Raw genomic sequence first — 26,239 nt, 5'->3', positions numbered from 1 at the left:
TTTGTAATGTGTTACAATTTATATTTCCTGCAAAAATTCAGAGGAAAACCAAATGCTTGAAAACTGGGCTTGATAGCATTGGGTTTTTTTAGTGTAATTTTTCTGATCCTTGCAGTCAGAAGGGATGTGTTTTGCCCTGGGAACCTCACCTGTATTTAGGTTAAATTATTTTTAATTAGCCTCACATTATTTTCCTGGAAGGTCTTAATCTTGAAAATTCCTCTCTCTCTCTCTTTATCTCATTCGGGAGCATCCAGTCAGAGCTACTGACCCAACCTTGGGCAAGAGTTTATTCCAAAGTCATTTGGTCTTAGAACATTTGCCAAATGAGATGCAAAGGTGTTAACAGCTTGGGGATGGTTCTGGAACAGAAGTCCCCCTGCAAGGGCCCTGCCTGATCCAACTCCCAGTGACTGTTTTCATCAGATGCGATGATGGAGGTGCCCATGTCCCCCTCTTCCTTCTGCCTCTTGGACATAAAATCTGGGAGGGGCAGCTGTGGGGAGGGGAGTGCTTACCATCAGCGGCCTCAGCCTCTGCCAGCAAGTCGAGGGGTGAGAGAGCAGGCACTGCGAATCACAGGTGCAGAGTCACCAGGCAGGCAAGAAAGGTTTCAGGTCTTATTGGGGGCTCTTGTTGACAATGAAGGATAGCCAAGGCACAAGGTGTCACCTGTTATGCTGAGACAATTAATACATAAATCAGTCTCCGTTAGGAGTGAATATCTGGTGGGAAAATGTGCCAGGCCGTGGAGTCTGCTCAGTGCTGTGCCCAGTGTGAATCTGTGGCTTGAAAAGCAAAATCAAAGCAGGCAGAGAAATGTCAGAGCAAGAACAAGGTGACTCAGAGGGAGGTCAGGGCTTCCTAAATCTTCTGAAGACTCCTCTTTCAAATGTTCTTTTGGTGTGTTATTTTATTTGGGAGGAGGGGATTTTCTTTATTTTAATTTTTATTGTGGTAAAAAAACAAATAACATAAAATTATTTATTCAATCCAAGACCTCTTCTGAGATTCAGAGCCACGTATCCAACTGTATACTAGGTAACATGGATGCCACAAAAGTGCCTTTTTTTAAAAAAATTTATTTTACTTATTTATTTATTATCTTCGGCTGGATTGGGTCTTTGTTGCTGCGCGTGGGGTTTCTCTAGTTGCAGCGAGCGAGGGCTACTATTCGTTGCGGTTCACGGGCTTCTCATTGTGGTGGCTTCTATTGTTGCGGAGCACGGGCTCTAGGTGTGTGGGCTTCATTAGTTGCGTCACGCAGGCTCAGTAGTTGTGGCGCATGGGCTTAGTTGCTCCGCGGCATGTGGGATCTTCCTGGACCAGGGCTCGAACCCGTGTCCCCTGCATTGGCAGGCGGATTCTTAACTACGGCGCCACCAGGGACGCCCCAGAGGTGACTTTTTTTTAAATTTTTATTTTATATTGGAGTATATTTACAGTGTTGTGTTGGTTTCAGGTGTACGGCAAACTGATTTAGTTACACATATATCTATTTTATTCAGAGTTTTCCATATAGGTTATTATATAATATTGAGTAGAGTTCCCTGTGGTATAGAGTAGGTCCATGTTGATTATTTTCTATAAAGTAGTGTGTATATGTTAATCCCAACTTCCTAATTTATCCCTCCCCTGCCACCTTTCCCGTTGGGTACCGTAAGTTTGTTTGCTAAGTCTGTGAGTCTCTTTCTGTCTTATAAATAAGTTCATTTGAATAATTTTTTAGATTCCACATATAAGTGCTATCACATGATATTTTGTCTTTGACTTCTTCATTTAGTATGATAATCTCTATGTCCATGCATGTTGCTGCAAAATGCATTATTTAATTCTTTTTTATGGCTGAGTAATATTCTATTGTATATATGTACACATCTTCTCTATCCATTCCTCTGTCGATGGACATTTAGGTTGCTTCCATGTCTTGGCTATTGTAAATAGTGCTGCAATGAACGTCGGGGTGCATGTATCTTTTGGAAGTATGGTTTTCTCTGGATAAATGCACAGGAGTGGGATTGCTGGATCATAAGGTAGCTCTATTTTTAGTTTCATAAGGAACCTCAATACTGTTTTCCAAAGTGGCTGTACCAATTTACATTCCCACCAACAGTGTAGGAGGGTTCCCTTTTCTCCACACCCTCTCCAGCATTTATCGTTTGTAGATACTTTGTTGATGGCCATTCTGACCAGTGTGAGGTGATACCTCACTGTAGTTTTGATTTGCATTTCTCTAATAATTGGCTATGTTGAGCATCTTTTCATGTGTCTTTTGGCCATCTGTATGTCTTCTTTGGAGAAATGTCTATTTAGATCTTCTGTCCATTTTTTGATTAGGTTGTTTGGTTTTTTTTTTTATATTGAGCTGCAGGAGCTGTTTGAATATTTTGGAGTTTAATCCCTTATTGGTCACATTGTTTGTAAATATTTTCTCCCATTCTGTGGGTTGTATTTACATTTTATTTATGGTTTCCTTTGCTGTGCAAAAACTTTTTAGTTCAATTAGGTTCCATTTGTTTATTTTTGTTTTTATTTTCATTACTCTAGGAGGTGAATCCAAAAAGATATTGCTGTGATTTATGTCAAAAACTGTTATGCCTATGTTTTCCTCTAAGACTTTTATAGTGTCTGTTCTTACATTTAGGTCTTTTATCCATTTTGAGTTTATTTTTGTGTATGGTGTTAGAGAATGTTCTAATTTCATTCTTTTACATGCGGCTGTCCAGTTTTCGCAGCACCACTTATTGAAGAGACTGTCTTTTCTCCTTTGTATATTCTTGCCTCCTTGGTCATAGATTAATTGACCATAGGTGTGTGGGTTTATTTCTGGGCTTCCTATCCTGTTCCATTGATCTATATTTCTGTTTTTGTGCCACTGCCATCCTGTTTTGATTACTGTAGCTTTATCGTATAGTCTGAAGTCAGGGAGCCTGATTCCTCCAGCTCCATTTTTCTTTCTCAAGATTGCTTTGTCTATTCGGGGTCTTTTGTGTTTCTATGCAAATGTTAAGATTTTTCGTTCTAGATCTGTAAAAAATGGCATTGGTAATTTGATAGTGATTGCATTGACTCAATAGATTACCTTGGGTAGTATAGTCATTTTGACAATATTGATTCTTGAAATCCAAGAACATGATATATCTTTCCATTTGTTTGCTTTGTCTTCGATTTCTTTCATCAATATCTTATATAGTTTTTGGAGTACAGGTCTTTTGCCTCCTTAGGTATGTTTATTCTTAGGTATTTCATTCTTTTCATGCAATACTAGATGGGATTGTTTCCTTAATTTCTCTCTCTGATTTTTGTTGTCAGTGTGTAGAAATGCAACAGATTTCTGTGTATTAATTTTGTATCCTGCAACTTCACCGAATTCATTGAAGAGCTCTAGTAGTTTTCTGGTAGCATCTTTAGGGTTTTTCTAAGTATAGTATTATGTCATCTGCAAACAGTGACAGTTTTACTTCTTCTTTTCCAATTTGGATTCCTTTTATTCCTTTCTCTTCTCTAATTGCCATGGCTAGGACTTCCAAAACTATGTTGAATGAAAGTGGCAAGAGTGGACATCCTTGTCTTGTTGCTGATCTTAGAGGAAATGCTTTCAGCTTTTCACCATTAAGTATTATGTTAGCCGTGGGTTTGTCATATATAGGCTTTATTATGTTGAGGTATGTTCCCTCAATGCCCCCTTTCTGGAGAGTTTTTATCATAAATCGGTGTTGAATTTTCTCAAAAGTTTTCTGCATCTACTGAGATGATCATGTGGTTTTTATTCTTCAATTTGTTAATGTGGTGTATCACACTGGTTGATTTGTGGATGTTGAAGAATCCTTGCATTCCTGGGATAAATCCCACTTGATCGTGGTGTATAATCCTTTCAATGTATTGTTGGATTCAGTTGGCTAGTATTTTTTTTTGAGGAGTTTTGAAACTATGTTCATCAGTGATACTGGCCTGTAATTTTCTTTTCTTGTGATGTATTTGTCTGGATTTGGTATCAGAGTGCTGGTGGCCTCATAGAATGAGTTTGGGAGTGTTCCTTACTCTGCAATTTTTTGAAATAGTTTCAGAAGGATAGGTGTTAACTCTTCTCTAAGTGTTTGCTAGAATTCACTTGTGAAGCCATCTGGTCCTGGGCTTTTGTTTGTTGGGGGTTTTTTTAATCACAGTTTCAATTTCAGTACTTGTGATTGGTCTATTCATATTTTCTATTTCTTCCTGGTTCAGTGTTGGGAGATTGTACCTTTCTAAGAATCTGTCCGTTTCTTCTAGCTTGTCCATTTTATTGGCATATAGCTGCTTATAGTACTCTTTTATGATCCTTTATATTTCTGTGGTATCAGTTGTAACTTCTTTTTCATTTCTAATTTTATTCATTTGAGCCCTGTTTTTTTCTTGATGAGTCTAGCTAAAGGTTTATCAATTTGTTTATGTTTTCAAAGAACGAGCTTTTAGTTTCATTGATCTTTTCTACTGTTTTCTTTATCTCTATTTCATTTATTTCTGCTCTGATCTTTATGATTTCTTTCCTTCTGCTAACTTTGGATTTTGTTTGTTCTTCTTTCTCTAGTTGCCTTAGGTGTAAAGTTAAGTTGTTTATTTGGGATTATTCTTGTTTCCTGAAGTAAGATGGTATTGTTATAAACTTCCCTCTTAGAACTGCTTTTGCTGCGTCCCATAGGTTTTGGGTCATCATGTTTTCATTTTCATTTGTCTCTAGATATTGTTTGACTTCCTCTTTGATTTCTTTGGTGATCCATTGGTTGTTGAGTAGCATATTGTTTAGCCTCCACATGTTTCTGTTTTTTACAGTTTTTTTCTTGAAGTTGATTTTTAATCTTATAGCATTGTGGTCAGAAAAGATGCTTGATATGATTTCGATTTTCTTAAGTTTACTGAGGCTTGCTTTATGGCCCATTATATGATCTATCCTAGAGAATGTTCTATGTGTACTTGAAAAAATGCATATTCTGCTGCTTTCAGATGAGATGCTCTATAAACATCAATTAAGTCCATCTGGTCTAATGTGTCCTTTAAGGCCTGTGTTTCGTTATTTCTGTCTGGATGAACTGTCCATTGAGGTAAGTGGGGTGTTAAAGTCCCCCACTATTATTGTGTTACTGTCAATTTCTCCTTTTATAACTGTTAATATTTGCTTTATATATTGAGGTGCTCCTATGTTTGGGTGCATATATATTTACAATTGTTATGTCTTCTTTTTGGATTGATCCCTTGATCATTATGTAGTATCCTTCTTTGTCTCTTGTAACAGTGTTTAAGTCTATTTTGTCTGATGTGAGTATTACTACTCCAGCTTTCTTTTGATTTCCATTTGCATGGAATACCATTTACCAGCCCCTCACTCTGTATGTGTCCCTAGATCTCAAGTTGGTCTCTTGTAGACAGATATATATGGGTGTTGTTTTTGTATCCATTCAGCCAGTCTGTCTTTTTGTTGGAGCATTTAATCCATTTACATTTAAGGTAATTACCAGTATGTATATTCTTATTGCCATTTTGTTCATTGTTTTTGATTTGTTTTTATAGGTCTTTTTTCTTCCCTTCCTCTTTTGTTTTCTTCTCTTGTGATTTGATAATTAACTTTAGTGTTGTGTTTGGATTCCTTTTTCTTTTTTGTGTGTGTATCTATTGTAGATTTTTGGTTTGCAGTTCCCATAAGGTTTTGATATATCAGTCTATATATATACAAGATTGTTTTAAGTTGCTGGTCTCTTAATTTCAAATGCATTTCCAATATCCTGCACTTGTACTCTCTTCTTCTCATTGCTGGTTTTGATATCATATTTGTGTGGATGGTTTCCTACATTTACTGTATGTTTGCCTTTATTGGTAATTTTCTTATTTCTAGTTGTGGCCTATGCTTTTCCCCCTAGAGAAATTCCCTTAGCATTTGTTGTAAAGCTGGTTTGGTGGTGCTGAATTCTGTTAGCTTTTGCTTGTCTGTAAAGCTTTTGACTTCTCCATTGAATCCGAATGAGAGCCTTGCTGGCTAGAGTATTCTTGTTTGTAGGTTTTTCCCTTTCATCACTTTAAATATATCATGACACTCCCTTCTGGCCTGCAGAGTTTCTGCTGAAAAATCAGCTGATAACCTTATTGGGATTCCCTTATATGTTATTTGTTGCTTTTCCCTTGTTGCTTTTAATATTTTTTCTTTGTCTTTAGTTTTTTTTCAGTTTGATTAATATGTGTCTCAGCATATACCTCCTTGGGTTCATCCTGTATGGTACTCTCTGCACTTCGTGCACTTGAGTGAGTGTTTCTTTTCTATGTTAGGGAAGTTTTCAACTATAATATCTTCGAATATTTTCTCAGGTCCTTTCTCTTCCTCTTCTTTTGGGACCCTTAAAATGTGAATGTTGGTGCATTTAATGTTGTCCCAGAGGTCTCTGAGACTGTCCTCATTTCTTTTCATTCTTTTTTCTTTATTCTGTTCTGTGGCAGGATTTCCACCATTCTGTCTTCCAGCTCACTTATCTATTCTTCTGCCTCATTTATTCCTACTTGTGTTTTTTCATTTCAGTTATTGTATTGTTCAACTCTGTTTGTCTTTTATATCTTCTAGCTCTTTGTTAAATATTTCTTGTATCTTCTTGGTCTGTGTCTCCATTCTTTTTCCAAGATCTTGGATTACCTTTACTATCATTACTCTGAATTCTGTTTTAGGTAGATTTCCTATCTCCACTTCACTTAGTTGTTCTTCTGGGGTTTTATCTTGTTCCTTCCTCTGGAACATACCCCTCTACCATTTCATTTTGTCTAACTTTCTGTTTGTGGTCCCACAGGCTGACGGACTCTAGTTCTTCTTGCTTCTGGTGTCTGCCCCGTAGTGGGTGAGGCTGATCTAAGAGGTTTATGCAGGCTGCCTGGTGGGAGGGACTTGTGCCTGCCCACTGGTGGGTGGAGCTGGGTCTTGTCCCTTTGGTGGGCAGGACCATGTCAAGGGGTGTGTTTAGAGGTGGCTGTGGGCTCAGGAAGACTTTAAGCAGCCCGTCTGCTGATAGGTGGGGTGGTGTTCCTGCTCTGTTGGTTGTTTGGCCTGAGGCCGCCCAGCACTGGAGCTTATGGACTGTTGGTTGGGGCCAGGTCTTGGCATCAAAATGGCGGCCTCCAGGACAGCTCAAGCCAATGAGTACTCCCCAGTTCCTCCGTCATCAGTGTCCTTGTCCCTGCAGTGAGCCACAGCTGCCCTCCACTTCCCCAGGAGACCCTCCAAGATCAGCAGGTAGATCTGGCCCAGGCTCCTATGCAATCACTGCTTTTTCCCCTGGTGTGCACAACACCTTGTGTGCACCCTCCAAGAGTGGAGTTTCTGTTTCCCACAGTCCTGTGGAATTCCGGCAATCAAGCCCCACTGGCCTTCAAAGCCAAATGCTCTGGGGGCTCCTCCTGATGCCAGACCTCCAGAGTGGGGAGCCTGACGTGGGGCTCAGAACTCTCATTCCATCTCATTGCAGCTTCTTCTTTGTCTTTGGGAGTAGAATATCTTTTTCTGTGTGGGTTCCAGTCTTTTTCGTCAATGGTTGTTCAGCCATTAGTTGTGACTTTGTTCTTTTTGTGAGAGGAGGTGAGCTCAGGTCCTTCTACTTCTACTCCGCCATCTTGTCTTTGGTCTGAGATCCTCCTTTGGTGTTTAAATTGGTGTTCCACTCCTTTCCTTACCTCACCAGTCTCATAGGATGGCACTCTTCCCCTCCATTTGAGTCCCTGCCAAATTGGTCTTTCAAATTTTCCCAAATATTTAATTTTCTTTCCAGCTACAGGAGCCTTCTGCAGGCAGTGGGTTTTCTCTTTATTTTGATCTCTATTAGCCTTCCTTAAGCCAAAACCCCAGGGAACTTCAATTGTGCTTGAGATCTGGAGCACTCTGCATCCATCAACTTCCACACTCAGAGGTCTGGAGCTGGTGTGTTAATTTGTAGAGTTTGTTTCTTTCCTAGGCCAATGGCTTCATCTTGCTGGTATATCAGTGTCCAATGTCTTCCATGGTGACTTAGTGGCTTCACATCTCAGGCCCTTTCCCCTCAATGCCGACATCCTTTCTACCTTGGACCCTGAATTTGATCCTAGACCCTTTTTTGCAATGGCATGAGGAGGTCATTGTGATTCTGTAGAAACATTGTTAAGTCCCAAAAAGTAAGCGTCTGGTCTAGAGTGAGCCTCCAAGGACACTCCTGGAAATAAATTGCTTTTCTAAACTTAGATTTCATGGGAGTTTCCAAGGCTTTTCTGGGGAGGGTGGTCTTGCAAAGAGGCATCAGGAATCAGACTCAATGTAAGGGAGAGCCATGAAACACAATGAAAAACACAGGGACTGTGGGAAATGAAATCCTGAGGCAAAAGAAAAAGAAGCCAAGTAGAGCAGGAAGTTGATTTGAATACTTGCAGGAAGTCCCTGGAAGAATGAACTTGAAGGAACCCAGGCATTTCTGGAGCTTTTGATTCTCCAGCAGATATGCAGACAGAATTCGTGGTCTACTCCCTGGGTCCTTGGCTGATGGACATGATGATAATAGATTCCCTCCCTTCTGAAGAATATGGCATCCAACTGTCCTTGACTCCACCCCTGCCTCCCAGACAACTTGCTATGCTCCAGTCCCTCCATCTCTACAGAGCCTCCTAGGCTGTCAGTCACTGCTCTGAGGGCACCTGCCATGCTCAGCTCCCCCTTGCACTGTGCCTGGCATGAAGTAGGTACCATTTGCTTGTTAAATAACAACAAAGTTCTTTCAAATTTCCCATGAAAGTGGAGGTCTAAATCAGCTAAATTAATAACAAGGCAATTCACTTTAAAATTAACATTTACTTTGAAACTATAATTTTTTGAAAAGGCAGGGATGATAGAATAGATTTAAAACCTACTGAATGCCTGATACTGTGTAAAGTGCTTTACACACATTATTTGATTTAATCCTGAATTTAATATCTAGGAATTATCTGCAACATTTTATAAATCAAAACACAAGAATAGAAGTGGCATACCCAAGTAAGTCAGAGAGTTCAATTTCCAGCCTAGTTCTGCTAAGTCCAAAGACTGAGCTTCACCATTTCCTCACAGTGTCTTGTACAAGGAAGAGTTTTCAGTATATGATTTATCAAATCCCAGATTAGACTTTTCTCTGTAATTGAGCAGATCCTAATTTCTAATTCTTATAAGAGCTGGTTTTAAGCATAAGAAAATTAATATGGGTGTACCATATATTTAAAAAAACTAATGCATCTACTGAAATTCATGACTAAAATCACAAAGCTAGGGTGCTTTCTAAATAGAATTCTTGTTCCCTCTTTTTTTGTTTGTTTGTTTGTTTTAATTTTTCTCTAAGCCAAGTTAAAAGTAGAGTAAAAGGGAGGAACTTAGTGGTAGACCATTCCACTGAGAAGAGTGATTTGTCTTCGTTAGTATTCCAATTTTTAGTATGCAAATTATATGCACTTTTACTTTCTCTTATTTATACCAGTGGCAAATTATAATTCACTCCCACTGAGGGAATGCCACTGAAAATGAAAAGAAGTCTAATCTTTAAAATTAGCCAGACTTCCTTTGATTTGAGTGAGAGTGTAGGGGCCTGCCTGAATGCACATGGTCAGCTAAAGGACTTTTCAAAGTTTTTTTCTAGTCTAGGAGCCATTTAATTATTCTGTTTTCCTGATTTTCCTTCCTATTTTAATATTTCTAAAAGCAGGAAGCACTTCACTATTGAAACAGATATTTCAAGTTTTGATATCTCTTTATTTTACCCCGTTTTGGGGGTTGTGTCTCAAAGTTGATGGTATCTCTGAATTGAGTGAATCTAGGAATCTTTTTTGGGAAGTTCAGGAGCTGTTCTGATTCCCTTTAACTCTTCCCCCTCCATCCCAAGGAATGGGGGACTGACTGGAGTCCAGGTTGTCCTGATAATATTTCCTTCCAAAGGTTCTCCCGGTTGGGTAATGTCACAATCCTCTATCATCCGTTAATTCCTTATCTATAACATAATATATCATGATTACCTGCTGTTCCTTATGTTTTGGGATACTCTTCCTTTGTTTAATATGTCAGATCTATATAATTTGGAATGTTTCTGATCTAAGCAGAAAGAATCCAAATGCCAAGATGTAGAGGTGAGCAGCACATGGTCTCCTGGAGCTCTCAAAGATGAGTTAGGAGGCGCCAAGTGCAAACATCTCCAAATTAGTGCCAGCCTGACTCCCCCTGTGGTCATGGATGCTAAATCAGGAGGCTGTGATGGGATAAAGTCTTTTCTTTCTCTCCTCTTTCTGATGTGAGCCTGGCTCAGGTGGTTCACTTTAGAGCTATGCTAAGTCTGGTCATCCCCAGCTCCCTGAGAGGGACTTTGTGACAACCACATACTCTCCCCATTTGTATGAACAAGATTGATCTTCGCTTCCTTGTATGACTGCAGAACCCCAAAGGGCCAAGGGGTCTGGGTAAGGTCTTCATGATGCTTGCATGTGATAGGTTTATTTCTCCTTTATGTTTTCTTCCTACCATGACTGCTCTGTTTTCCAAGTGTCCCTTTTGAATTTTCTTTCATGGTGCCCGCCCAGCTGAGCTGCTATGTATGCAGTAATGTCTACTTCTTACCATATCTGGTGGGATACACCCTGGTCAGCATCTCTAACTGCCAAGAATTTAAACAATGCCATTTATAATACAGCTATACACAGATTAACAGAATGTTGAAGGCAACATTTCCCACAGTAAGGGCTTCCAGCTAAAGGCCTGTAAAGTTAGTAAGTACTTCCATAGTTTAAAGGGAATGCTTGAAAGTGGCTAATCCCCCTTCCATAACTCTACCAAAAGAAAATAGATTATTCTGCTACTCCCACATTCTGTGTATAAAGAAGACAAGAAGTTTCAGGAGAGCTCATTCAAGGGGAGAGTTACAGAAGGGGGTTTTATGGAAGTAGTTCGTTGTTGATGTAGTAGAGAGCCTTAGGGAGGGAGGTAGTGCCCCCCCCCCAGCATGCCAAGTGAGCACTAGGGCTCCAAGGTAACCTCTCAGAATCTGAGTTTGCCCCCCAGAAGGGAAGCTGCCTCACTGGCTGGAGGCTGGCTGAGCTGAGGGGACCCACAGGTCCATCCTAGTGCAGTGAGGGGTGGTGAGATCCTTCTTGGGAGAAACTGACCGTGTTCCCTGGAGTTTGCGCATACACAGGAATGTACTAGCTTATCCCTCTTGTCTTTGTAACTGGGCAGGGAGAAGGTTGATAGGAGCAGTCTGTGATGTCTGGAAGGCTAGAGAAGGCAGCTAGGAGAGCTACACTCACACGTTTTTGTGTGATACAATGTAACACTTCTATGGGGAAAATGAAGTCATGGGTGGTAACCTGGCAAAAATTGTCTCAAAGATACAAGGCCCAAGAAGATTTTAGTGGTCAGGGAATTCCAGCAGTAGCAGTTGTGCAGATGGACCACCAGGGCAGGAGTGGGGACTGGGGCTGGGGCAAAAAAGTCATCAAGGGGGCAGATCACCCCCAGGGCAGAGCTCCCCATGAGCTTTGGAAAACCCTTCTTGCACCCCAAGAAAGAGCCATCACGTGGACCTCTGCCCAAGGGGAAACCCAGCAGCACTCTGGATGAGAGACCTCTTTTTCTCTGATCCTGCTCCCACCTGCTGGAACCTGGAGGTTCAGGAAGCAGGATGCAGAGGGAAAAGGAGGAGTATGGACACTGCACAGCCCCGCTCAAGAGCCAGGCTTGTGCTGTGAAATGGACCTGAGGCTGAAGCTCACGTTAAATTAGTAAGTCGGGTCAGCTGGGATCATTTTATAAGGAGGCTCTTCTAACTACTGAAACCGACCGAACATCTCCATTATCTGTCTGAGACACCGTCAAGAAGTGAGAAAAGAGCTCGAAAGAGGCAGGTTGGAAGTGACTGGAGAAAATATAAAGCCTGTTCCTGATTGAATCTCAGCGAAGTTAGCTGTTCAAAAAGCTGGTTACTCAGCTTAGGTCACAGATGAAAACATTCGGGATGAGCTGCAAACATGCATTGCATTGCTCTCCTGGGCTGCCGCCACTCTTCAGTATTTGAGGGGCTGTGTTTTAATTCAAGGGCTCCTCTCCTTGGCTGGTAGGATGTTATTAATCTTTCTTAGGGTGAAGAATAGAATTGTAAAATAATGATAAGGAATTATTATAAAATAAAGATTATAATAAATTATAATAATAGCAACTAATACTTGACAATATCAGAAGGAGACACATTTGGTTGTCCACAGTGGGGTGGAGAAGGGGACAGATTCTACTGGCATCTAGTGAGTAGAGGCCAGGGATGCTGTTTAACATCCTACAGTGCACAGGAGAGTCCCTTCAACAAAATGTCAATGGTGCTAAGGCTCAGAATCCCTGAATTAGACCCTCATTCCATTATCACAGGAATGTAACAATATACATATCTTAAAATAACCTTTTTTAAATTTTAGAACAGTTTTAGATTAATAGAAAAGTTGCAAATACAGTGCAGGGAGTTCCCATACACCCAGTATCTATATCTTAGAACGGTACATTTGCACAACTAATGAACCAATATTGATACTTAGTTATTAACAAATGTCCATACTTTATTTAGATTTCCTTAGTTTTTGCTAATGACCCATTTCTCTTCCAGCATCCCATGTTACATTCGGTTGTCATATCTCCTTAGGCCCTTTAGACTATGGCAAATTTTCAAGCTTTTCTTGGTTTGGAGGCCATTGACAACTTTGAGGAGTACTGGTCAGGTATTTTGTAGACTGTCTTTTAGTCTTTTAGTTCAGGTTTGTCTGATGCTTTTTCACAGCTAGACTGGGGTTATGGGCTTTTGTAAGGAAGAACACAGAGGTCAAATGTCATTCTCATCATAGCATATGAGAGGTACATGTGATTAACATGACTTGTCACTGTATATGTTAACCTTGATCCTTCAGCTGAGCTAGCATTTGTCAGTAAAGTTATTCTCTCTCTACCCCTTCCTGTACTGTCCTCTTTGGACAGAATTCACTATGTGCAGCTCACATTTAAGGAAAGGGGAATTATGCTCCGTTTCCTTTCAGGGGAAGTATCTACATATATTATTTAGAATTTTAAGCACTGGAGATTTGTCTATTCCCTCCCATTGATTTACGTAGGTATTCAATTATGTATTTATATCAGTGTAGTGGATTGAACAGCAGTCCCCCAAAAGATATGTCCACATCCTAGCCCTTGCAGCCTGTGAGTGTGACCTTATTTGGGAAATGGGTCTTTGCAAATGTATTAAATAAAGATATTGAGATGAGATCATCCTGAATCATCTGGGTGGGTCCTAAATCCAAGGACAAGTGTTCTTTTTCTTTCTTTTTCTTTTCCTTATACAAGGAAATGATCATTAGATAGTCTTTTTTTTTTTTATTGGGGTAAAGTTGTTTTACAATGTTGTGTTAGTTTCTACTGCACCAGCAGAGTGAAGTAGAGTTCCCTATGCTATACAGCAGGTTCTTATTAGTTATCTATTTGATACATATTAGTGTATATATGTCAATCCCAATCTCCCAATTCATCCCTAGATAATCATTTTTAATTTTTTTACATTTTTTAAAATTGTATATGATTTTTTTGAATTTTATTTTATTTTTTTATACAGCAAGTTCTTATTAGTTATCTATTTTATACATATTAGTGCATATATGTCAATCCCAATGTCCCAATTCATCCTACCAGACAAGTGTTCTTATAATAGAAAGAAGACAGAGGAGAAGGCCATGGGAAGATGAAGGCAGAGATTGGAGTGATGCAGCCACAAGTAAAGGACTGTGTGGAGCTACCAGGAGCTAAAAGAGGCAAAGAATAGATTCTCCCATAGATCCCATCACAGAGCATCGCCCTGCTGACACCTTGATTCCAGACTTCTGGCCTTTAGAACTTTAGAAATTGCTGTTGTTTTAAGCCACCTAGTTTGTTATGGCAGCCATAGGAAACTGATACAATCAGTATGGGCTATGGATACTTAGGGTTTTTATATATGGACTTTTGTATATGCAGTAAGTCCCCTATGTACTAATGAGTCCCGTTCTGAGAGCTCGTTTGTAAGTCCAATTTGTTCATAAGTCTAACAAAGTTAGCCTAGGTACCCAACTAACTCAATTGGCTATGCAGTAAGTCCCCTACATATGAACCTTCAAGTTGCGAACTTTCAAAGATGCAAACATGCCCCTGTATGCCAGCTGTTGTACTGTACTACTGTACTTTTCAAGGTACAGTACTGTAAGATTTAAAATGTTTTCTTTATTTTTTTGTATTTGTTCGTTTGTTTTTTATGTATTATTTGTGTGAAAAGTATTATAAACCTATTACAGTACAGTACTATATAGCCGATTGTGTTAGTTGAACTTTTGAACGCACTCTCGGAACGGAACTTGCGTATGTAGAGGACAATTTGTTCTGAGAACTGCTAGTGATGTAAAGAGTGGAGATGATTGAAAAATAATACGAAGGCTCAGTCTCTGATCCCCCCAAAACATGCACCCCCTTCAGAATTTCCCGTGTTCATAAATGCTCCTGATTTATTAGCCTGGGAGCTGGGTTGTCACCTTTGGTCACTTAATTTTTTCCCTTCTCCCTCTCTTTTTCCTCCTCCTCCTTCACACTCCCCCTATCCCATTCAAACACCAAGTACAGCCCATCTTTACTTCTTGAAGCCTCCTGTATCTATTTGATAACTTTGCTTCTCACAGCCATCACCCTAATCCAGACCCTTATCACTTTATTTCTGGAATATTGCAAGACTTTTAATTACCCAGTTTCAGCCTCTCCACTGTGTTCCCCAAAGTGCACTAATGCATTTCCTAAACACAATCTTGTGGCTTGTTATTCCTCACCCCATTATCCTTGAATGTTTCCTCAATGTCTGAACAAGAAGGTCCACACTCTTCACTGTTACTTTTAAGTTCTCCCAGATCCCAAGTTTAGCACGACTGTACAACTGTAATTTCCGTAACTCAAAAATGGCATGAGGGACTTCCCTGGTGTCCAGTGGTAAAGAATCCACCTTCCAGTGCAGGGGATGTGGGTTTGATTCCTGGTCAGGGAACTAAGATCCCACATGCCAAAGGGCAGCTAGGCCCATGCACCACAACTACTGAGCTCGTGTGCCTCAACTAGAGAGCCTGTGTGCTGCAAACTACAGAGCCCATGTGCTCTGGAGCCTGCGCACCACAACTAGAGAAGAGAAAAACCCGCACACCACAACTAGAGAGAAGCCCACGCGCTACAACTAGAGAGAAGCCCACGCCACAAAGAAGAGCCCATGTGCCGCAACAAAGGATCCCTGGGTGCCTCAACGAAGGTCCCGTGTGCTGCAACTAAGACCTGACACAGCCAAAAAAATAAATTAATTAATTAAAAATAAGTAAAAATATACCAGTCCCTAGGAATAACTTTAAAAAAAAATGGCATGAAATTTTCATGCTTGCTGAACTGATTATTGACCCTGGACAGATGCATATGCCTGCCTCTTATAATTTTCTCCCATTCTTCCCTTTGTCTCAAGTGCCCTGTCTTCTTCTTTCCACTAAGTCGTCCATAATTTAAGTCCCCTGCCCTAAACATGAGCTCCCCTCTTAAGGATCTACATTTTATCTCAGCTTCAAGTGATGGCTTCCATCTTTAAATTCTTGTGTTCTCCTTGGCCATTCCACATTTTCCAAACTGAGTCCTGCAGAAGTGTGCTATGGCAGTGCTTCTCAAACTTTGGCGTGTGTCAGGATCACCTGGAAGGCTTCTTAAACAGAGATTGCTGAGGCCCCCACCAGAATTTCTGAATCAGTAGGTCTGTGGTGCTACAGAATGTGCATCTCTAACAAGATTCAGGTGCTTTGTTTCTTTTTTTTTTTTTATTGAAGTATAGCTGATTTACAATGTTGTGTTAATTTCTGCTATACAGCAAAGTGACTCAGTTATATGCGTATATACATTCTTTTTTTTTTTTATATTCTTCTCCATTATGGTTTATCCCAGGAGATTGGATGTAGTTCCCTGTGCTATACAGTAGGATCTTGTTGTTTATCCATTCTAAATGTAATAAGATCCAGGTGATTTGGATGCTGCTGGTTTAGGGACCACACTTAGAGAACCACCATGGTTCCTCTGGTTTTAAATTTTTTGTGTCCGTCAGAATCTTCTGGGATGCTTGTGAAAAGGCTTGATTCCAGGACACACACCTTTGTGGTCTGATGCGGTAGGTCTGGGTCAGGTCAGTCTTTTTTTTTTTTTAATCAAGACCAGGGTAATTCTGACTCAGCTGGTCCTCCTGTCTGCCCAAGAAGTTTTGTTCTGGAAAATGCAGCAGTCCTCATTTCTGAGGATAGCGGCGATCCCGTTTGGCCCTTGTCACTTAGCATCTTGTGGCCCTTACCTCTGAGTGTTTGGCCTATTGTTCTACTTAGAGTTAGTCTTTTGGGAAAAGTTTCTTTTTATTCTCAGTCTCTAGCACTGTTATTCCCATGGGGGAGAATACTCATATTTTGGATATCACCCAGTTAGAAAAAGATAATTCCTATGAATTATTAATTCCTATGAATTCCTTTGATGCACTGTAAAAGAAAGTATTGAATTGTGAGTGACAGTGGGTGGGAGGGCTCACGCTGGGCTTTGTGAAAAGGCCTCAGGCCATTTTGAATTCCCAGGATTGGCCTCTACTTTCCCCAATGTGGGTAACTGAAAGCCAAGCCTCATTTTCCTCTATTGCTTGAGGTGAGAACTGAATTGTCATATGCCTGTGTTTAAGGCACATTCTGATTTCTAAATTAAAACTAAGCCACTTTGTCCTGTACTTTCAGGTAGTTTCTCATGAATGATTAACTAGTGAATCCAAATGTCACTTTCATTTCAACTTTAAGAATAAAAAAGATTGAGGGCACAGATGAAGTGAGGAAGATGAATTTTTACTTCTGTCTTGACTGATTGCTTAATGTTTCAGCAATGACAATGTGTGTGGGATAAAAGGGAGCTTGGGGCGGTGTTGCATGCATTTTCCCAGTGACTGTATGTACATGGTATAGAGAGATTGCAGTGTGAAGTTCTCTCTATTGCACTGACCAGTCTGGAGAGGTACCCCCATTTCTTAACAGAGAAGCTAGGGGAAGAGGTTAGGAAGTGACCACCTTCAGAAGAAAATTCAGAATTTAAAAAATTGCATATTTAGTTCAAAACAGCATTTTCCTAAACATATTTGATCACTATTAGCATTTCCCAGGACAGTGTTCCCCAGAACACCCAGTAGAAAATGTTTGTATAAATAAATATATATATATATATATTTCTGTGTCATAGTAATAGAAATATGCCAGAACTTTCAACCCCTTATTTTAATTATTTTAAAGGAATTATAGAATTATGCACATTCCCTGTTATAAAGGATGATTCTAGAATATTCTGATGCTCCTCTGGACTATCACAGTGTTTTAAAGTTCAAATCCAAAGTAGTTTTAAGAAACTCAGTTAAATAAATATTTATTAATTTTACCCAGAAAAAAGTTTTTTTTTTTAAAGAACTGGATTTTATTTTAAGTAAATTCTAAATTTTAAAGTGGAGAGAAGCTTACAGTGCAAACTGAGGGTCAGACAGATGAAGGGACCTGTGTAAATGGAAAATACCTGAATGTTCAATGATAGGAAATATTGGGGGGCGGGGGGAAATTGTACAGCTATACAAGGGACTATAACACAAATACTAGAAGAAAGGAAAATTAATGATACAGTAACTTGGAGGAGCGTCCCTTATGCACTGTTGAGTAAAAAAGAAGCGAGTTACAAAATAATATGCGTTGTATGATATCGATATTGAAAACAAAACAGAAAGCAAAAAGATATGTGAATAAAACATCTCTTGATATGTTTGAGCCTAAAAAAAAAACATGGAAGAGTATTCCAAAAAGTTGGCACTGGAGAGGAAGGGGCAGGAATGAGTTCTTTTCTCTGGTTTTTCCTTAATGTCTCTGTGTTGTTTGCTTGGGGGCACTGACTCTATATTGCTTTTGTAGATAAATGGAAAATTCAATAAGATATTTCTCATCAAAAGCACTAAAAAGAGGAAGTCCTCAAAGTGTTCCAAAAATTTTTGTTAGAAAAAACTACCGGTCTTTTCCTCTCCTTTAAGTGAGCCGTAGTGACCTGTCAACTGTGAAAAAGAAGAAAACTTGGGAAGTTCTTGAGCGCACTTGCCTTGTCCTCAGGTACTGAACTCTCTTCCCTGTGATGCTGTTGAAATGATTAACCTGCATTAAGAAGGAGGGACTTTAAAGCAAAGGTGAACTTCACTGCTGCCTAAGTTATATTTTTTAAAATTGGGGCTTCCCTGGTGGCGCAGTGGTTGAGAATCTGCCTGCCAATGCAGGGTACACGGGTTCGAGCCCTGGTCCGGGAAGATCCCACGTGCCGCGGAGCAGCTGGGCCCGTGAGCCACAACTACTGAGCCTGAGCGTCTGGAGCCTGTGCTTCGCAACAAGAGAGGCCGCGATAGTGAGAGGCCCGCGCACCGCGATGAAGAGTGGCCCCCGCTTACCGAAACTAGAGAAAGCCCTCGCACAGAAACGAAGACCCAACACAGCCAAAAATAAATATTAAATACATAAATAAAAATTGCTTGAAGGGTTCTGAATATTGAAATTAGAAACGTCCAATCAAAAGATCTCCTATTTTGTCAATTTCATCATGTAACCGATTCACAGTGAGAATTACTGTGAATCCCAGAAGGAACACAAAGCAGTGCCCCGCATATTGTCCTTGGTCTCTAGAGGTTTATCATGGAGGTGAAGAGAAAAGTCTAAATACATATAAAAATTAGAGAATGTAATGAGACAAAAAAATCTCTCTGTGCAGTGTCCACTTTCAGCGCTGTAGACATTCAAATAATGAACAAATGAATAAAGGCTGCCAGATTACAATAAATGCTACAATGAACATTTTTGCATAACTAGAAATAAAATATAAAATAAAATAAAAATTCAAGTCTCTGCAAAATGCCATGATTACTTCAATGAAAATAATTCGTTAAAAAAAAACAATATAAAGGAATTGGAATATTTTTTTGTTGAAATTGTGCTAGAGGACAACATATGCCCTTTACCCTCCTCCTTGAATTAATTGTGATTATGAAAGTGGCTGCAAAGGTGGCTGAGCCTTTGATATTATTTAAATAGTTTCTCAGTTTCCTCTTCTACGGGCTCTGAAGGGGGCCACTTTTATAAATCTACAAATGAGACTGCTGCTCCAAATATCCGTTAAAGAAATGTAATGATTTTTCCCTGGCAATGTTTGCATCTTCATTGGAGCTCTCAGAAATCAACTCAAGAGCTCTGTAGGCTTGCCTTCTTTTCTGGGCAGCCTTCCAGCCAGGGAAGGTATCGAAACATTTTGTGCTTAGCCCTTCGGACATTAGCGGTCTCCCTGCTGAGGCTACCTAGGACTAAACTGCTTCCTGAATCTTGTGACTACCTAGAGCACCATTATTATTTTTTCTTAATATTTATTGGAGTATAGTGATTTACAATGTTGTGTAAATTTCAGGTGTACAGCAAAGTGAATCAGTTATACGTATACATATATCCACTCCTTTTTAGATTCTTTTCCCATTTAGGCCATTATAGAGTATTGAGTAGACTGCCCTGTGCTATACAGTAGGTTCTTACTAGTTTTCTATTTTATATATAGTAGTGTGTGTATGTCAATCACAATCTCCCAATTTATCACTCCCCCCCAACCCCCGGGAATCATAAATTTGTTTTCTACTCTGTAACTCTTTTTCTGTTTTGTAGATAAGTTCATTTTTACCCTTTTTTTTTAGACTCCACATATAAGCGATATCATATGATATTTGTCTTTGTCTGACTTACTTCACTCAGTATCACAATCTCTAGGTCCATCCATGTTGCTGCAGATGGCATTATTTCGTTCTTTTTTATGGCTGAGTAATAGTCCATTGTATATCTGTACCACATCTTCTTTACCTATTCCTCCGTTGATGGACATTTAGGTTGCTTCTATGTCATGGCTATTGTAAATAGTGTAGAGCACCATTATTATTAACAATAGGTACTCATACGGTTTTCTCCATTCGCAAAGTGCTTTATAATGGTATTCACTTATTACTTATTAGATGTTAATGCCTAATTACAGGACACCTTTGCCAAGCCTTAGAAGGGTGGTCTGGGTCTGCTTGGCTCTGGGGTGGGGTGCCCAGCCCCTTTCCTCCCTACTGGGCTGAATGAACGTGGCCTCCCTGGTATCAGTTCATCAGCCCAGTATACCACCAGCCCCTTGTGTGTCTGTGCCCTAAGGATAGGAACCTGGAGAGCAAACCAGGTAAATCTTGACCTGATCCTGGGCCGTATTTAATCCTTTGGTTCCAGGTTATCATTTCTGCTATGAAGATTGGGTACTTATTACTTTTCTCAGCAGCAAGGACCACCTCCTTCCTTCCCTTAGATCTGACAAACGTTTCTACTTTCAGTCACTAGGAAATAATTCTCTTAGGAAAGACATATGGATAGTTTAAAGCGTATTTTTAATAATATAGTGGAGGTACTTATCATACTGTAATGTACATTGTGTCAGTGAATATATGTCTTTTTTAAAATGGTGCCTTTTTTTCCTAAACAAAAACCATTCTTCTTGTCTTATTATCTATTGGCATGGCTTGTCAGAACTTCAAAATCCAGCTGAGCGATTGAGTAAGCAAAATATTCCTTTAAGTTTCCAAAGCATTCTAAAGAAGTTTAGAAATACAGTCTGAGTTTCTGTTCGATTATGAAAGAGAAGCAATTAGAAACTGGATGGCTTTACAGAAATAGAGACACAGACGCAGAGAACAAATGTATGGATACCAAGGGGGAAAGGGGTGGGGTGGGAGGAATTGGGAGACCAGGATTGACACATATACATTATTGATACTATGTATAAAATAGACAACTGATGGAAACATACTGTATAGCACAGGGAACTCTACCTAATGCACTGTGGCAACCTAAATGGGAAGGAAGTCCAAAAGGGAGGGGATATCTGTATGTGTATGGCTGATTCATTTTGTTGTACAATGGAGGCTAACACAACATTGTAAAGCAACCATACTCCAATAAAAATTAATTTTTTAAAAAAGAAGGAAACTGGATGGCTTTAGGTTTTGATGAACCCCAGGACTGTGAGGGTCCCTGATGGAGTCTGGGACCTTGTAGTCTAAGGCTGAAGTCAGAATATTGGCTGCACATAATGGTGTTATTGATTAGCCTTCCATATCTGGACTGGTTAGGAATTGATGAAAGATATTTCTGCTCTGACCGTCTGTAATTGTCTCATGGTTAGTGAGGGATGCTCCGGTCCTGGATCTCTTCCCTGTTGCTGTGGAGTTGCCCGCACACCTCCCTTCACGCACTTCATTGTTGGGGTAAACATGGACATTGAGGCCTTTCCTCCTTTCCCTGGGACCTAACCCTCTTGTTGTGCTCTACTATCTTCCTAATCTTGCCCAAACGGCCACAGCCCACTGGAACTGGAGTGTCTGCTGCATGTGGCTGTGAAAGGGATGGGAGGAGCTGACCTCAGCGTCTTTCTCATTGGTTTCAATTCTGGAAGAACTAGAACACACACAGAAGTGAAGTGAAGTGTTTTTTCTCTATAAGATGGGGTTGACCGTGGAACAGTTATATGTTCCTAGCATTATATTTCATTATGCATTGTAATTTATTCCCTCTCTTGTGTAAGAGTGATATCTGTGTTTATTTTACAACTCCTTGTGAAAAGGGAGGCACATCCAAAAAAGGATATTAGTCTCACATCTGAAAACCATCCCTACTTTGAGAAAGTTTAAGATCTGGGGAAGCAGGACCTTGATTCTCATTAAGAGAGTTTATTTCAAGATGTTCTTCTCCCATTCCCTTGATGCTAGGGAACAGGTATTTGACCAAAGCTAAGTCTACCATGTTCCTACCTTGGACTTTGACTCTGGGGCAGTGGTACAAAGAAGCAGGGGGGCATTCTCGAATTCGTCTTGGAGTGGTGGCAGTGAGGTTAGCAGTGGTGCTGTAATAATGGGGCCAAAATAGGGTCCTACATAGAGTTCCACTGTCGTGAATTTGCCTGTGGTTCTGGTCTCCATTTATTTTGCCCACTTTCTGTGCTTGATTGGTTAGCTTTGCCTGAACCCTGTGATTTACTCCACATCCGTTGGATAAATTGCTTTTTGCCTTCAAGTAATCAGAGTTGGTTTCCATTATATGGCACCTAAAACCCTGAACAGTGCTCTTGTTTTGGGGCCCAGGACATTGATGACAAAGGTTAGTAGAATCTATTTGGCCCAGTAGCTCTTTTTAATAATAAAAGAAAGTTTTCTTTGAATTTAGGAGTGAGTTTTTGTGTCAGTGAACATATATAGTCTGAATTGTGTCTGCAGTACAGAGACCTTTAGCCACTGTGTTTCTATTATTTTAATGCTTTATGCTCTTAGTGGCTAACTGCACATTCCATACAAATGCTTATGGTACAAACTTCTAAATTCTTCTTGAGGTAGGCTCTGCTAATTTCTTTTGTAGATAACACTGCTGCAATCGCCTGTGAATTCATGCTGTGATGAGAGAAATTCTATAAATATTCTTGGCTTCAGGAGGGAAAATAATAACTTCTAGGAGAGAGTTATCCAAAGAATATCTTCACCATTACCTAGGAGATGTATTCTTTGATTTGTCTTGTCCCCAAATGTTTACACAGATTCAACAGTTAAAAACCATTTGTGTTGTTTCCCTACAAATTTGCTGTTTGCTTCATGCATATTTACAGATGGATTATATTTCCTTGTCATTTTGGGGAACTATTTTCATAGTGCTAACTTCACATGACAGATTTCTCACTTAGTGAATGGATATTATTTTGTTCTATGTGACCCAAATTTCTGGATTGGTCTTTAGGGACAGGTAGCGTGTCTATTGTATTTCATTTATGTATGTTGAATTCTTTACGTACTGCATAGTGATGTGTGCATGCAAATGCTTATTTAAATTAATATTACCATATTAAAATGTATCAAAATATCCAGAATTATGTTATGAATTAACATACATATGCAGCATGAAATGAAAAAGTAAACTTTCTGAATAAGTAAAACATTTATTCAACCACTGTTTATGATGGCATCTTACAAGGTACAAGGCCCTTTGAGGAGAGCAGAGGCTGATGTGGATTCTGCCCTTGAGGGATTATCTATTTAATGAAGGAAAGTCACAGTTTCACTGGGAAGTTTATACTCTAACGGTAATTGTGTGTTGGTAGTCAGCCACAAATATGAACTCCTTCTTGGTTTATGTGTTCCTGACAAATCTTTGGAAGTAAGCATTTGGAGGTGGAAAGTTCATATCCTTTAAAGGCTTCAGTCTCTAGTACAAAAGTCCCCGATATCTCTAAACTAATATTCTAAGGCCAACTTCTATTTTCATAGTTATTCTTAATAGGATAAGAGTAAGATTTTGAAACTCTGAGGCCTGAAAGAGAATAAAAATAGAGAGGAGATCAGAGCAGTTTCGACCTGGAATGAAGCACAGATTAGCTGGCTCATTCCCTTTGGTTTACCAGGAGTCCAAAGAAGTTCAACTTTTAGATCATTTGTATGTGAGAAATGACTAAGGCAACTCCCTTGATCTTTTTTTTTCCTTCTTCCATCTCCTCTCCCCACCTTATTTTATTCTTCTGGAGTACCAAAGAGACCTCCTGGGAGTGTTTTCATTTTGAGTAGAAGACAGAGATGCCAGTGCTAATTTGGAGACATCTACCATAGTTTTAGGAAGTGAATGGGAACCCAGACTACCCCTTTGTACTGATGCAGCCTCCTTGTCTATGGTCTTATTAATGATTACAGAGCAGTGTTGACAAATTTTCTCGCAAAGCATCAGAATAAATGTTCTAGGCTTTGTGCACCCTTTGGTCTCTGCCCAGCTACTCTGCTCTGCCACTGTAGTGTGAAAACAGCTATAGACAATACAAATGAGTGTGGCGTCGTTCCATTCACCTATGTTTATAGAAACTGAAACTTGAATTTCATGTAATTTTCACGTCATGAAATATTTTTCTTTTAATTCTTTTCAATCATTTGAAAACAAAAATCATGCTTAGCTCACAGGTTGTATCAGTTCAAAAACAGGCAGCAGTCAGATTTGGCTGGTGGCCCACAATTTGCCTATCCCTGTTGTAGGAAATCCTTATGGAATGTTCCTTATATGCATCCTGATGAATCTAATCTAGTTAGATTTGGTGCTCAAAGAAAATCAGCATAAGGTGGATATAATTGCCTCAGCCCTAGTTAGGGTCCCAGAATCTTAGGAATTATTTTCCTTATCTCTCTATATTTTGAAATGATCAGGTGGTGGCCCAGAGAGATAAAATAACTACTCAGTGTGACCTGGGCAACCTCTCAATGTCAATTGTCAACCTCTCTCTTCTATGCTTATTCAGATATCCAGTTCTGCTGGACTGTGCCCCATATATATTTCTTTATTTTTATTTTATTTATTTATTTATTTATTTATTTATCTTTATTTTTAAAAAAATTCTTTATTTTCCTTTCTCCTCATCTTTGGGATTCTCCTTGGGTGATGTCTGGCAGCACTTAGGGAAGGCAGATGCCTGTTTGTCTACTGACCTCCTCAATCATCAAGGAAGCTTCCCAGGGGAGAGTTGTGGATGAAGCTCCATATAAAGAGGTGAGGTAGTTGTTGGGAGGGCTTCAAACTGCTGAGTCATTGCTGTGTCATGATTTACAAGTTGCCATTTCTGTTCCAAAGTGTGTGAATTTACATACAATTTATAACATCAAATTCAGGGATACATTTGCCAATAGCTTTATACAGCGTGGATCAAAGTAAAGGACAGAAGCCTAGAGACTGAGAAGAAAAATGAGATTAACATTTCATCACGGCCCCAGATTTTAGCCATACATCAAAGATGTTTGTTCTGTTGGCTTGTTTTAAGAACATGCTTAAATGGGTTACTGTATGTAATTTATTTCTCAGAGTAAGGATTTTCAATGTTGATAAACTAGAGACATTATGAGAAAACCAATTTTTTTTTTTTTTGGTATTCATCCTGAGAATAAAAATTCACAGGTAAATTTAAATGTGTGGGACAAATAGTTTCTCTTTTACTAGGACTCTTTGCTATCTCATTTTTGGTTGAGATTCCCAGGTAATAAGTCTCAACTATTCCCACATTCCAAAGTGAGAAACTGGGCCTCCTAATCAGGACTTGCAAAGGAGGTAGTCAAAATCCTGTTTTGTGACTCTTAGCTGGCCGCCTACCCCAGGCTATGAAAGAGTTCATGGCATATGGGAGAAGAGCCTGGAGCTTGGAGAGAGGATTTATTTGGGAAAAGTTGGGACTTTGAGTTTCACGTTTCACCCAAGTTTCATATTCCTCTCCCTTGATCTCTCACCTCCCAACATTAAAGGGATTCTTCTTTCTCAAGTCAAGAGACAGGGCTTCAAGGTGGTCATGTGCAGAGCCTGAGCTGTAAATCCTATAGTTTATAACATATGCCTACAAAAAAAGTCTCCAAGGGTGAGAGGCTGGCTGACCTAGCCTGTGGCAGCAGAGGACAGGGCTGTGTTTGGGAGGTGATGGGCTGTCTCTGATCATGGGTCAGAAGTTCCTGTCACCTGGGGCCAGATGAAGGCCACCTGTGAAAGCACCAGCTTAGAGTTGTTTTAGATCTCGCCCCAAGGGCTTCTGGGGGAAGCAAGAAAGTGTCAACAAGAAGGGGTTGGAGATGCCACTAGATGCCAAGGCTGACAGAGGCATCCTAAACTATTAGCAAGAGGGTAAATTGACCCTCATCAAGGCAACTGCAGGTGAGAGATCCCCGACATGGACATGTTGTCTAAAGAACACACAAAGCATTCTACAACAGAATCAGCTTTAAACACCAGCTAGAACCAAAGCTAGATTACATCGGTGCCAATTAAGTGGTTTCTTTCCTCTTCTCCTTCCTTGGCTCCTGTCCTGGAGGGGTTAGAAGCCATAGCTGAGAGGGTGGGGTATTCAAGGCTGAGACCCTTTCTCCCTTCACTTTTTTTTTTAATTGAAGTATAGTTGATTTACCGTGTTGTGCCAGTTTCAGGTGTACAGCAAAGTGATTCAGTTATACATACAGTTGTATATATACAGTATATATATGTAATATGTATTATATATATATTCTTTTTAAGGTTCTTTTCCATTACAGGT

The 26,239-nt window shown here is 39.7% G+C and overlaps 1 protein-coding gene across 3 annotated transcripts in view; it reads left to right on the top strand.

Moving 5' to 3' along the window:
* LOC309629569 (uncharacterized protein) overlaps nucleotides 1-26,239 on the top strand; it is a 79,448-nt gene that overhangs the window by 19,041 nt on the left and 34,168 nt on the right. Inside the window, exon 2 of one of the 3 annotated variants that reach the window (XM_082393685.1) lies at nucleotides 24,624-24,720. The exons of 1 other annotated variant lie outside the window; for it this stretch is intronic. In XM_082393685.1, coding sequence (XP_082249811.1) covers nucleotides 24,701-24,720 — 20 coding nt within the window. In that variant the 5' untranslated portion in view covers nucleotides 24,624-24,700. Of the gene's footprint in view, nucleotides 1-22,036; nucleotides 24,721-26,239 lie in introns of those variants that run through there. One more of the 3 variants, XM_082393686.1, reaches the window with a different exon arrangement.

Source organism: Balaenoptera borealis (assembly GCF_965194805.1).
Source record: "Balaenoptera borealis genome assembly, chromosome: 5".
NCBI classification, from domain to species: Eukaryota; Metazoa; Chordata; class Mammalia; order Artiodactyla; family Balaenopteridae; genus Balaenoptera; species Balaenoptera borealis.
Note: the sequence above shows the minus strand (reverse complement) of the source record. Positions and strands in the feature narration are given on the sequence as shown.